At 38.4% G+C, this 14,279-nt stretch overlaps 1 protein-coding gene across 1 annotated transcript in view; it reads left to right on the top strand.

Annotated features, from left to right (window-relative positions):
- Positions 1–2,216: 2,216 nt before the first annotated feature.
- ZNF804A (zinc finger protein 804A) overlaps positions 2,217–14,279 on the top strand; it is a 287,748-nt gene continuing 275,685 nt past the window's right edge. Inside the window, exon 1 of the mRNA XM_047872689.1 lies at positions 2,217–2,327. Within this exon, the coding sequence (XP_047728645.1) occupies positions 2,217–2,327 (111 nt within the window). The remainder of the gene's footprint in view (positions 2,328–14,279) is intronic.

The following is a 14,279-nucleotide window of genomic DNA, read 5'->3' as shown; positions in this document are numbered from 1 at the left end:
TGGATATTTGAGAAATTTAGCCAATACCTCTAAATAACTGTGACACTTCATAATGAGCTATGATCAATCCACATCAACTTTTTTTTTCCTTCTTTGTTTGAACTGAAGCATGGCACATGAGGAAATTCCCTTAGATAAATCTAGCACTCCCCTCTTCTATCCCTGTAAGTTATAATTTACTCACATGATTATTGCCTCTCTCATTATAAACACTCTTTTTCTCTCCCTTCTCTTCCTCTTTCAAAGAGTGATATCAAACTGGCAGATTCATTTAAGGACCATATTGTAGTTTGCAGAATCATTGCTGTATAAAATGCTATCTGTGGGATACCCAGAATGGAATGCCTTGAAATCTTGACCTTCAAATAAACAAGATAAACACAGGTTGTATCAAAGTGCAGTTTGCGCTGACATAGGAGCATCAGAATGTCTGGAATCTGCTTTAACCAATTAAGCCATTCAAGGCTAGAGGAAAATAAAGCCTTCAGCAAATCCATTGAAGGCACCATCTCCCAGCATCCCACCGCCTGCTATCGATCTTTTTTAAGTGCGGACTAATGAGTCGTATATATACCTGATGGGATGCTCTCACCCTACCACCTCAGAGGAGTTAAACTTACACAAAGAGAGAATCAACTGGGTGAGAGGCAGGGTGGGAGGGCACATCCAGGCGGATGGCTGCCTTGGCCCCTTAAAAACCAGCCTGATGGTCCGTCCTCAGGGAACGCAGCAGACCCCCATCCCCTACTTTCCATAACGAACCCATTAGTTCCTTTGCAGGAGATTTTCCATTCAGGTCGCTTCTAGGGCAAACGCTTTTTGTTCGCTAGCACTCTGTGGTGGGTGGGAAAAGAACTATAGAGAAATGCAAAGCAGGGCTCCTGGCAGCAGCTTCTTTGCGGCAAAGCATCCCTTTCCGTTCAGCTTTGGCAAATTAGGAAGAACCGAGCTTCTCGGGGGAGATGGGTGAGGGGGGACGCCAGGTCCAGGAACACATTAACCAAGAGTCCCTGTTTTTACCTTCTACCCACTTCCACTCACATCGCCACAACTACCCCCCCATCCCCACCGCGGCCAGCACCCACCTCCCAAACTACCAACACAAACACTTGTGATCTCTACAAACGAGTGGTAGGGGTGGTGGGGGTGGGTGGGGAACATTTTATTTCTCTAAGGTTCTGAACAGGATCCAGCCTCTACCCTAAAAATACATTAAAAACAAATAAAATCAAATAAGCCAAACCCAATGGGTCGCAACTATCGAGAGAGAGAGAGAGAGAGAGAGAGAGAGAGAGAAGCAGCTGCTGGCACCTGCCTGGATCCGCTGCAGTTGGAAGCGGTTGGCTTTGGTATTGAATTATTAATTTATTTATCCCCCCTCCCCCCTCCCCCCACTCCCCACTGGCAGGCAAGAAATCTCCGTCTCTTCATTTTCCCCTCCGCCCCCACCTTAGAGGAGTCTCCCACTTGTCAGTCGCGGGTCGCTCTGCCGCCCGCCCGCGGTGGCCGTCGCGTCCCTGGCACTCGGCGGCCGCGGCGCCGCGCGGGGGGCGTCCCGCTCGCTGGGCGCTCCCACTCGCGCCCGGACCCGCGCGGCCGTGGGTCCCGGCGGCGGCGGCGGCGGCGGCGGCGGCGGGGGGAGGGCGGGGGGGAGGCAGCGGGTGACAGATGTACTCCTCTGACAGCTCTCAGTATCAGCCCAGTGGCTCCCTGCCATTGGCTCAGTGCAATGGACCGGCAACGCCGCTCACTATAATAACACTCATGCCTGCCAGCAGCAGCAACTCCGAGTGCGGGCGCCGCGCGCGGGGGATGCTGCCGCCGCCGCCGCCGCCGCCGCTGCCGCTCGGGCGGCTCCCGCTGCCCGGCTCCGCTCGGCCGCCGCGCCGGCACTGACTCCGGCTCCCCCGCTCGGTCCCGCCGCCCGGCCGGCCCCTCCCAGCCCGCGATCCTCCCGCGGGGCGCGTCGCCCCGAGGCGAATTAGCAGAGAAAGAGCCGGAGAGGGGGAGCGCCGAGAGCATGCGGAGGCGGAGGCGCCTGGGCGCGCTCGGCACAGGGCTGTAGTGGGTCTGTCTCCCCGCGGCGGGCGAGAGAGGCGGCGGTGCGCCCTCGCGCCGGGTCCCCAGCCCACCCTGCCCGGGCTCCGGCGCGCTGCGGCTGCGGGCGCGAGGTGCATGGAAGCGTCGGCTGCGGTGGAGGAGGCGGCGGCTGCCCCATGGAGTGTTACTACATTGTCATCAGCTCCACGCATCTCAGCAACGGACACTTTCGCAACATCAAGGGAGTTTTCCGGGGCCCTCTCAGCAAGAACGGGAACAAAACTCTGGTAATAGCTTGTTTCCCTCTCTCTCTCTCTCTCTCTCTCTCTCTCTCTCTCGCCCCCCCCCCCCACCCCCAAGAGGGCATTTGGACATTTGGAGGATTGAGGTTACCGTGAGATTTTGGAGGTGTCGCGATTCAGTTTGGTTTATAATATATTAATGGATCTGTCTTGTGGGTGTGGGGTGAGAATTAAGAGGGAGAAAAAACGCTGGAATCTTGAGGAAGCTGGGATCCATGGTTTAGGATGACACTTCGACGATGCTCTGGACTCCCAGCACCTCACTCCATAATGCTGGAGGTTACCAGAACGTCTCCTCATTTGAAGCAAACTGTGTCAACAGGACCTTCTTTTATTATTTATTTATTTATTTATTTATTTATTTATTTATTTATTTATCTAGAAAAGAGAAGGGCCCTAACCCCGAGTGACCCTCTCACATCTTTTGGCTTACGAAGCTGAAGGTGAATGGGGATGTGGGTGTCTCCGATGGAAGCAGGGAACCATGTGACTGGTGGCGCGGAGTAAGTGGCGGGATTGAGTGATGGTCTCGAGAGGAGTTCGTATTCCGGCTGTCTCCTGAAGGACTGGCAGCAAACTTCTCTAGTGAGGAGTTGTCGGTACTAAGCTTAACAGAGGGACTCCAGAACCCCACATCGTCCACTTTAAGCGATTCACTCAAAAGAGGTTGGAGAGAAGTGTGAAGGGCGAGCACTATGTCACAATAAGAGCCACTAGGAAACATGCCAGACATGCAGAACCCATGCAGTTGCTGGGAGGTTCTCACTGGACCACAGAGCTTCATCTTTCAGCGTCCTAGTAGGAAGAGTACTTCTGATTGGTGGCAGAGGATGTGCTGAGCATTGAGATAGTGCAGGGTAATAGCTCTTACTTTTTCTTCCAGATCCCCTGTTAGCTACAAAACCTCCTTGCCTGACTGGCTCCCATGTATTGTATCTTCTGAGAAGTGTACACTTCAAAAAGATACAAAAGGAATAGAGGAAAGGCTCCTTAAGGCTAAGTTCTGCAAGGAGAGCAGAGCTAGAGTAAGGGGGTAATATGCAAATGTATGTATCACTAAAGCCTGGGTCCCTTTTTTTTTTTACAAAGTGGTTACTGAGCCTGAGAAGGTGGAGTAGGAGAAGTTTAAGGACAGACTCATTTAGTTCAAAAGTAAATACAGTATTCTTAATCTCCTTTTCTTTGCATATTTTAAAATATGATTCTACGTAATTTTTTTAAAGCGATGGGATATTTTCCAAAACTGAAAAGTTCTCTTCTAAAGTTTTAGATGAATTCTGGTATTCATTCATTTAAATGAATTCTGGTGTTGATATTATACACTTAATCTTCTTTCTTTTCTTCCTGTGAATCTATTGGAATCCTCCTCTCAGATTTTTAAGATGCAAAGAAGCAGGGTTATTTTGTTGCTTTTATTGTTGTGGTGTTGAACAAAAGAAAGTGAAAATACTCTTCTAGGGTCTTCCTTAGTGGAGTATTATGCACAGCAGTAGGCAAAGGCTAAGGGAATTATTGAAATTGTTTTGGTTCTAATTACTTTCTTAAGTAACTCACTGTGTGGGAAGATAAATATTTTGGCGTGGGGGGGGGACTCTTCAATTTAAAGGAAGTGTGCATCAGTTTGTTTTTTAAATCAAGTTTTACTTGTGGGAAAAAGCAAATTTACTGAACAAGATCTTTATACTTACAATAATGGTGTAAGTAAACACACACACACAGTAGAATTCATTAAAAAAAAAAAAAAGTTGCCAACCCTGAACTTGTTAAAATTCTGATAATCTTGATTTCTTAAGTCAACTTTGGGTTCTAGTGGTGGTTCAATTTGCCTATGCTGATTTGTTTGTTGTGGGTTTGAAGCTGAGCCATTCGTTACCATCCATATTGACAAAAGATAGGTTAAAGTCTAGATTTGCCAGTGTAAGTTTGGGATTAAAATGGGTGTTGAAAAGCAGCTATCTAAATGAGATGAATAAATCTAAATATGGGCAACTGTTGGGGCATAAACTGGAATAAGAAGGATTAGAAATTGCTCTTATATTTCTCTTAGTGATAGTAAAAGGACTTACAAGGACTTAGTAGCTAATCCTTCCAGACTGTGTTTATAAACTGCCCAAGTATATATTTCCTGTGTAAGAGATTTACACTGAATAAAATTAGGTATATTTTCATATATGGTCCAACTATATTTGAAACTATTACCTTACAACATAATATATGTCATACATTTGTTTTCTATATGTGTTCCTAGGATTTTGTTATTAAGGAGAATGAGATTTATGCCTGCCTTTAAGTATAACAGAAGAGATCTAAACATACCCATAAATGAATGTTTTTAATTAAATAGCTATCAATATTTACCTAAAAATGTATTCTTTACAACATATAGGATACTATGAGAACTTAGTGTAAACTAAAAGGTACTACAAGCTAAGTTCAGAAAACTGAACCTCAAAGTTCTCAGAATTAGGAACCTTAAGAAAAAACACAAATATTATCTTTAAAATGTATGTGTATTACATTTTGAATATTTTCAGCTAAGAATTTGTGGTATTACTTTTTAATACCAGTTTCATAGTGTAAAAACTATGAGAGCATTTTTTACTTTCTTGTCTATTTGACTTTAACATATTTTGAATTTTGCCTTTAAAACATCATCACATTTTTGCATTTTGATATATGTATTAAGTTAAAAGAATTTTAATATTCCGCTTTTCCTTATTTCAGGAAAGCACACTTAAAACCATTCAGGTAAAAAGTGCTTAGACTTTACCAAAGACATTCCAAATATTTTCAATTACTGAATGACCTAATGGATACTCTGAACATTTTTTTTAATTCATATTTTTAAAAGATTTTATAATCTTCAAAAAATATTGAACAATTTAAGATAAGCAATAACTGTTAATACAGCGTTCTTTCATGAATTAAAAGTTACTTATATGATAAGGGTACCTCAGGCTTCAGTGACACTGATTAATTGCTTTAGCCCTAAAATCCAGAATGTAATCCTGCTACTTATACTGAAGAGATTCTCAAAATGTACAGTCTTCCCATAGATCATATTATTCACTCATACATACAATTTTGAAAAGACACTTAGAGATCAAGGCTGCTGTTAATCTTGACGTTATTTCTGAGCTTTCTAATACATTCCTCTTGACAATTTTAACTGAAAATATATAAATGTTCATTTTGCAGGGTCTTACAAGCAAAGAGAAAGGTCATTTCAATTGTCATGATTTCTGTTATAAATATTATCGTATCCGTGAGATAGCTTTAATTCCATGGAATAAGAGATAAACTAATATTTTATTAGTGCTGCAGGATATGTCTGAAAACTTATATAATTTAGTGGCAATGAATAAAGTTTACCATCCATGTATCTTCATTCTTTTTCCTTAGATTATCCCTTAGATAGAACTATTGTGTATAAAATTATTTATTGGATATGCTGATTTTTTTTCAATTGTGCCACAACATTTATTTTCCCTAATTATATATTTAAAAACTTTTAATGTAAAATATTTAAATATATATTCTTCATATAGTTTAAATACATGTTTTTTCACTTTTAATATGAAATTTGGAACTTTGGAAATCATTACTAATTTGTTCATTACATTTTATTAGTCAGAATTTTTTATCTCATAAGAGTATTATGTCTATTTTACTGACTGTGGAATTCAGAAGAAAATGGTGGTCATACAGTAAATCAATATTATAATCTCGATTTCCTAATTCCAGATATATTTCCTTTATAATCTAGATACTAAATTAAGGGGTTCCATAGGAATTGGTGTGTTTATATCCACACTGATAAAGAGATGGTGTAGGTGTTATCTGTTGTTTGAAGGCACCCTCCTTTTCCACTCACCTTCAGCTGTGGAGAAATAGATTCACAGAATAATTTGAATTCAAATATATTTTAAGTCTCATCCCCCAATGTGCTAACATCAATGATTTCTGTCTGGCCTAAGCTCTATTTCTGTAGGCTGTCCTCCTTTTCAAATATATTAAGTACCATATTTGGCAGGAGAAGAAGTATTGATTTATTAATCGGTTCCCAACATGTTTGTTATTTAATTCATTTAGATTTATTGAGATACATCAGTTGTAAAGCACTATTCTAGGCACCACCAGCTCTGTGCGAAGCATCATGTGTTAAATATTATGCATTAAGATGTATTCATGTACGCTCCTGTTCATTTTGAATGTGTTGAAAAAATACTCATATATTTTGACATGTTTTCAGGTTTCTTGTCACTCAGGAAGTTTTCATATGTATTCATTTTGAAAAGAATGAAAAATTCTGGGTTTTTTCCTTTGTGTATACAGGAACTCACTAAAATTAGGAAAGTCTTTGAAATATATTCTTACGGCCTTTTGTTCTAATTATCATTATCTAATATAGCATTATTACTCATGTCATTTCCTTACACATTTCTATATCTCCTAGGGAATGTAATTTAAAAGGTTTCTCCACTCATTGAAACCCACTTACGTGGCACATTTAATATTGTGCATAAGACTAGAGAGACTAGTTGTTGAATTAGTGCTGATGAAAAATTACCATTGTTGGGTTGATATCCTCAAGAAAGGTCAGGGATGAGGGCGGTTTAGAGTGCTATCTTAGGATATTCCCAAACTTTCCTCTTTATAAACTGTTCACATAATTAGTCCATGATATATTCTTCCAAATTTCTTTTAAACTATTATATATTCAGTATCAAAGACCATCTTGTGTCTCACTTTTCTGAACTGAAGGTGTCATATATTCTTTGCTATATTTATTTTTTATTGTAGTAAAATCTTTACAAGTGTGCATTTTTACAACACATTTTTCAAGTAAGGAAAGTAACTTATAATTGAATTATTGATATTATGACCTACTTATGACCTACTCATAAACAAACAATATTTTAAGGCCAACATTATCAAGTAATACCCTGAATACTGACATAGCTTTGTTAGTGCGTTAAATACTAATCGAGTTATTTTTGAAAGCTGAAATTCAAATAGTGATATAATATCTTATCATCACTTCTCAGCTCCTCACCAATATTTTCTAGGTTACTGATGACTGCAATTAACATTTTTACTGAAAATACAGATCAACAAGAGCCTTGGGGATCACCTAGTCCAAGGTCTCCTATGGCTGTAGTCAGGGCCAAATTCAGGCTGACGTAGTTTGTTTGGTGTGCACCGTGTTTAAAATATTTGAGTTTAAATGTCATTCAAAGAAAAATGCACTTTGCTGTCTACACTGCTCTTTGCTGCTACATAGGTTTTTCACTTACTTGCATTACCTTCCTGAAAAGTGAAGGCACTTGAATTTCTCACTCCTTGTTTAGTCTGAGAACCAAATTTTACATATGGGGAGAGAAACGTTTTCATCATTCTGCATGTGCCCTTTGTTGTACCAACTAGTAGGTAGATAATTCTCTTCAAAAAGTTTTGGCATGTTCATATTTTTATAGTATCTATTTGCTATGTATTGGTTGAGCTACTTAAAAGTATTTTCCAGATCATACATCTAGGAATGTTATCACAATAAAGAAATATGTGGATTTGAGGGTGATGCATTTTAGAATTGCAAATTTTGCTCAGGCTGTAGGTATCTTTTCGGTAATTTCTTGGTTTGGGTTCTTTTAAAAATTAATATTGAATATAACTTTATTCTTTATATTTTTAATAAACATGTTTAGTTAGTGTAACATATTTGGAAAATAGTTTTTCAAAAGCATTATGCACAGGGGAAATAATATTTTTAATAATTGTAATGATAGCTCAATGTTGAAATAGTTTCCTTCAGTGACCCTGAGATATTACCATTTTAGGTAATGGCTGTATATTTGGAGTTTGAGTAATCTTTCTAGAAAGAAAAACGATACCAGTTTTAATCTGTGGTGTACTGCGGCCAATATTCATGAAGAAATATGTCTCTCACTTTTTTATATTGCTAACTACAAAAAATAAGAAATATCATTTCATTAATTTTTCTTTCTAAAAATTTTAGCCTGAAACCACCTGATCTATTTTATCTCATTTTAAATTATTCTTTGGTTCTGAGGAACTATTTTACCACTTAGATATTACATTATGATGGTGTTTTCAACTAGCAAGGTTTCATTAATTTTATAAATGTATTACAGTACACTTTCTATCACAGTATAAGATAAAATGGGGTAATAAATAATTAAAACTTAATCCTAGTTGTCAAAGTAAACAAAATCCATTACTTGATGTAGTACTCTGGACTCTTTCATAATGGTTTGACACCATTAGAAGAAAGTCATATACTTTTGTAAATATAAGAACATTAAATGTATTAAATACTTATGATGACAATGCCATATTCAAATTATAAGAAAATATTTTTTTTGTTAAATAGCTTTAGAAAAATGACCTTTGTCGTATTTCATAGCTAGCTTTGTGTGTCAACCAGAATAGCATTCAATTATTTAATCAAACACTAATCTTGTTGCTGTGAAGATATTTTGTAGATGTGGTTAATGTCTACAATTCTTTGACTTTAAATCAAAGAAATTAACCTAAACAAATGTGCATGGGTCTCATGCAATCAGTTAAAAGGCTATTAGAGCAGAAACTGAGGTTTCCCAGAGAAAAAATTCTGCTTCAGGACTGCAGCATCAAATCCTGCCTTGAGTTTCCAGGCTACTGGCCTGATCTGCAGACCCCCAATCACACAGTCAATTCCTAATTCCCTAGCATATTAACCTATCTATCTGGCTGTCTGTCTGGCTATCTGTCTCTCCTATTAGTTCTGTTTATCTGGAGAACACTGACTGATATATAGAGGATCAGTTTATTACAACTCTTCTACAATAAGGCAACTCAATATTTGAAATACAAATCATATTTGGATTTAATAGGAAATGGGTGAAATTGACATTTTAAAACTATTTAGGTTTAAAATTGATTGACCTCATTGTGGAATGTTTCTGTTCCCTTACAAAAAATTATAATAATTTTATTTTATATCTTTGCCTGGATTACAGTCTATCCACCATCAATCCCTCTGCTTCCCCCCCAAAAAAAAACTTTTATAACTATGTAAAATATAGTTATTTTTATCTATTCAGCTCCAACAGAGAGTCACACATGCACTTATTGTATCTGGAGAAAATCAGGCTATCTTTAAAAAAATTTTTTTTAATGTTTTTATTTTATTTTGAGACAGATACAGAGCATGAGCAGGGGAGGGGCAGAGACAGAGGGAGACACAGAATCCAAAGCAGGCTCCAGACTCTGTGCGGACAGAACATGGGGCTCGAACTTACGGACTGTGAGATCATGACTTGAGCTGAAGTCGGATGCTTAACTGACTGAGCCACCCAGGCGCCCCAAGAAAATCAGGCTATCTTTAAATGAGAAAATATTTTAACCCTAATATCAAGAGTGTATTATTTGGTAGGCAGAATTTAAGAAAACAGTCTTCAAAGGGGGCTATGTAAAATGAAGGACTTAGTTTTAAAAAAACAAAAATGTTTTCATAAAAATATATAGAATCCTGTGAATGCCCCTCCAGCTGAAACAACTAGAAACACAATTCTAGTTGAACCAAGTTGGACATACTGGTACTTGCGGGGAAGAAGATAAAGTGCACACTACGGGGAACCTTGGTTCATCTCATGAAGAAGGAATAAGGAATCATTATATAGGATTTGAGATTGGGTAAAGTGATTTTGTAGAGCTTTGATTAAAGCACTGTTTTATTCTGGATACCATAAGAAAGGAGGGTGAATTCTATAATTGGTTCTCTTAGTACTTTTTATCCAGGAGGCAAGGACAGAGTGGGGGTAAAGCTGTAACTGGCAAAAAAGCAGCTTTTGCTCATGTCAGCTGGCAGATGAGGATGTTTGGTAATAAAAACAGTGTTTGTTTTGTCTGTCCTCAAACATGATTGCTGAGTGGTCTTGTGTTTTCTGTTCCATCACGCTCATAGACGACCTTGCCTGATGTTAGTGGGCTGGGAAACTCTTCCTGTTTGATAAGATAATACCCACTTTACTCTCAGATCCAGATAAACTCCTAACCGAAAGTTCCCAATGACTGCTTTTTTCTTTCTCAGATACGACATGAGAATGGATAGTTGCAAACAGGTGGGAGGCAAGGCCATCAGCGAAGATAATTTCAAGGAAATGACTTCCAAAGTTGGGGACTTTTAGGGAGGAGGGAGGAAAGGAGAACGGTCAAGAATTATCAAGGTGGAGGGGCACTTGGGCTGCTCTTGGGTTGAGCATCCGACTTCAGCTCAGGTCATAATCTTGCAGTTCAAGCCCCACACTGAGCTCACTGCTGTCAGTGTGAAGCCAGTTTGGATCCTCTGTCCCTGTCTTTCTGACCCTCCCCAACTTGCACTCTCTCAAAAATAAATAAATATTGAGGCACCTGGTGGCTCAGTCAGTTGAACATCTGACTTCGGCTCAGGTCATGATTTCGCAGTTTGTTGGTTCGAGTCCCTCATTTGGCTCTGTGCTGACAGCTCGGAGCCTGGAGTCTGCTTTGCATTTTATGTCTCCCTCTCTCTCTGCCCCTCCCATGTTCATGCTCTGTTTCTCTCTGCCTCTCAAAAATAAATCAACATGAAAAAATATTCTAAAAAATAATAAACATTAAAAAGTAGTTATCAGGGTGGAACAAGAAGGACATGTGTCCTGCACTGGCACATTAATATGAGGATTTGGGAAGATAAAACATCTACCCATCTCTTGAGATACAGGGGAATGTTTTCAAGAGAGACAGATCAGATGGATCAAAAAGTAAAGAGAAACTTCAATGGAAAGTCTAAAGCTAAAGAGATTTCACTGATAATAGGCATTTCAAAATTCAAGAAAGCACAGTCCAAGTGTTTTAGGACATGTGGAAATACAGAGAATTGTGTCATAAAAGAGGATATGAAATAATCACATGGAGATTAAAGTTTAGAGAATGAAGAATTTGGAAATTCTTGGGCTTCTTGTGAAACTGACATTATTGAGGATACAGGGTAGGGTAAAATTGGTTTTGATAATCCCAGTACAGGTAGTAGTATCAGGGGGGTGGTGGAGGATAGCAGAGAGGTAGGGTTTCTATGGGGAGCACTCAGAGTTCCTGGGCTCATGTTTGATTCCTTCTGTGAGACTGAATTATACAGGGCTCCACTCTGAGCCTACTCTGAGCCTCAGAGCTTTCTCCTGGCCCAGCTGAAGTGTCATGGCAGAGGGACATGGTTAGTTCTAGTATGTAGATTTCCTCCCATATTCAGCTGCTGGAGATTTAAAGTACTAACAATAATTCAAAGGTTAATCCATCCAAATTGTGTTAACCCACACAAGCCTTGTTTGTGTCTTTCAGATAGGAAACTACATAATTCAATGTAGAGCAAGCAAATTTGGAGAAGACTTTGGTACAGATCTGGAGCTCAGGGAGTTGTTAGGCACCTTAGATGGATTATGGAAAGCAGGAAAGTTTGGGACAATAAATTACTGGGAAAGAAGTTAAGACCAGTTGCTGAGAAGGAATGGGTTGAATGATGAGAGGTTTGTACTGAATTATTTTTCCTATAACTGGTCAAGAATAGAAAGAGGGGATAAAATATAGATTTTATCTTTGTTTAATGAAAACATCTCAAGTGACATAGTCCAGTGTCCTCCAAGTCCTCCAGTGCCAGTGGAAATATCGTAAGGTTACCTTTCAAAACTTGATATTTAGCAAATCACCTCTTCTTGCAGAAATGAGACAAAGTACCTTCATTCTGGGAAGAGAATCACTGCTTTCACTCCAGGATTATATTCTTGCATCCAGTTTAGCATGTCTTCATCAAAATACTCACTGCCATACTTACCCAGTGGTTAAAAGTATAAATACTTTATAACCAGATGGATCTGAGCTCAAATTCTGGAAATACCTCTGTATCAGTGTGTAGTGAGTGCAGTTGTTTGTGACCAAAACCCCAAATATCAACTCTGTATCTAATAGTGTTTTAATTATATATATATATATATATATATATATATATATATATACACACACACACACATATATATATATATACATGTGAAAACTTCATGAACATATATATATGTGTGTGTGTATATATATATAATATATTAAGCAGCTTAATAATTTCAAAGCCAAGGACTCTTTGATTTTATATATATTTTTCCCACAGTTGTAAGGTGGTTACTGCTCCAGCCATCACATCTACATTCTAATCTAGGAAAAAATGAAATGAGTAAAGTAGGAAGAACAAAGTTGACAGTTCTTTTTAAAAAAATTCCCACCCAACAGTGTTTGCTTATATCTCTTTTGATGGAACAATGTCACAGAACCACTACTAAGTGTAGGGAAGGATGAAAACATGATTTTTTAAAAACGTGATTAATTAAGCTGGGAACACATCACTAATCCCAATAAAAGCAGTGTTCTGTTAGTAAGAAAAAGAGATAATTGATGATACCCCAGAAGTCTACCACAACTAGTCACTGGCTTTATGACCTTGGTCAGTTTCACCTCTCTCATTATAAATTATATTATGTTTAGGGGCGCCTGGGTGGCGCAGTCGGTTAAGCGTCCGACTTCAGCCAGGTCACGATCTCGCGGTCCGTGAGTTCGAGCCCCGCGTCGGGCTCTGGGCTGATGGCTCAGAGCCTGGAGCCTGTTTCCGATTCTGTGTCTCCCTCTCTCTCTGCCCCTTCCCCGTTCATGTTCTGTCTCTCTCTGTCCCAAAAATAAATAAACGTTGAAAAAAAAATTTTTTTTAAAAATTATATTATGTTTAATGGAGTTGTTAATAATTCTTACCTAGAAAACACGTTGCAGATCAAATGAAAAGTAATTTGCCCAGGTTTGATACATAAGAAACTCTAAATGATGGTAACGATCATAAAATTTTGTATCATAAAACTCCGTACTCCTAAGAAGCTGACTCTTTAGAAAAATTAGGATTTCTTTTAACTCTCTTCAATAGTGATTAGCATAACTGATTCCCTTGCAAGGTCTTGGATCACTGCTGTTCTGGTGTTACAAAATTAATACTTACACTAGGGGGCGGCATAACATTTCCTCTTGCTCTTACATAGATCTGTATATAGTAAATAATCATGGATTAATAGATTTGTCAAATACAGTTATTACAGTTTTTTTAGCCAAAAGTCACTTTAAAATTTCACTGACCAGGAAGTCAGTATGGTCATGTGACATAGGTATGATGTATTTGCCATATGCTCTATTTGTGTATTTCACCACGTAGTTATTTTCTACCTTAGTCACATGTGATGTATGTATCAAAATGGAGCTGACATGGAGTTGATGTCCAACTATTCCTTACTAGACTATATTCCTGGCTGAAATTGTGTCAGTTTTCTTTATTGAAGTTGATGTTTCTGAGTACTTTTAAGTATCTTCAACCAAATCATTTTGTGAAACTTAATGCCCAATTTATTTTAATGTCATAGTTAATATATAATTAAATTTGATGCACATTTTCATGGAATTACATTATTAAGAAAATAAAGGTGGACTGTGATGACCACTATTTGTTGACACAAGAATAGCTAAAACACGAAATAAATAATATTTGAAATTGCGAAATCTAGCATATTGCATTATTGCCACAAGTCACATTACAGAAAAATAGTTGAAAAATGTCTGAGACTCAAATTTCCCACTTTTATTAAAATTCAATGGAATTTCCTCCATACAAATTGGGATTACTTTTCTTAGAGAAAATGTACAGATTGCATAACATAACACAAACTGTTCTATTTGTTACTAATCACTGTGAAATTATTGATGTAACATGAAAGATGCAATTTTTATGGATCAAGACTTGGAGGAGTTTGATAGTATGATACATGCTGCTATTCAAAAACTCAACAGGCTATTTTCAGGTAGGGTGCTACTAAAAAAATTTCTGATGTAGCATATTCCATA

The sequence above is a fragment of the Prionailurus viverrinus genome, chromosome C1 (genome assembly GCF_022837055.1).
Source record: "Prionailurus viverrinus isolate Anna chromosome C1, UM_Priviv_1.0, whole genome shotgun sequence".
NCBI classification, from domain to species: Eukaryota; Metazoa; Chordata; class Mammalia; order Carnivora; family Felidae; genus Prionailurus; species Prionailurus viverrinus.
Note: the sequence above shows the minus strand (reverse complement) of the source record. Positions and strands in the feature narration are given on the sequence as shown.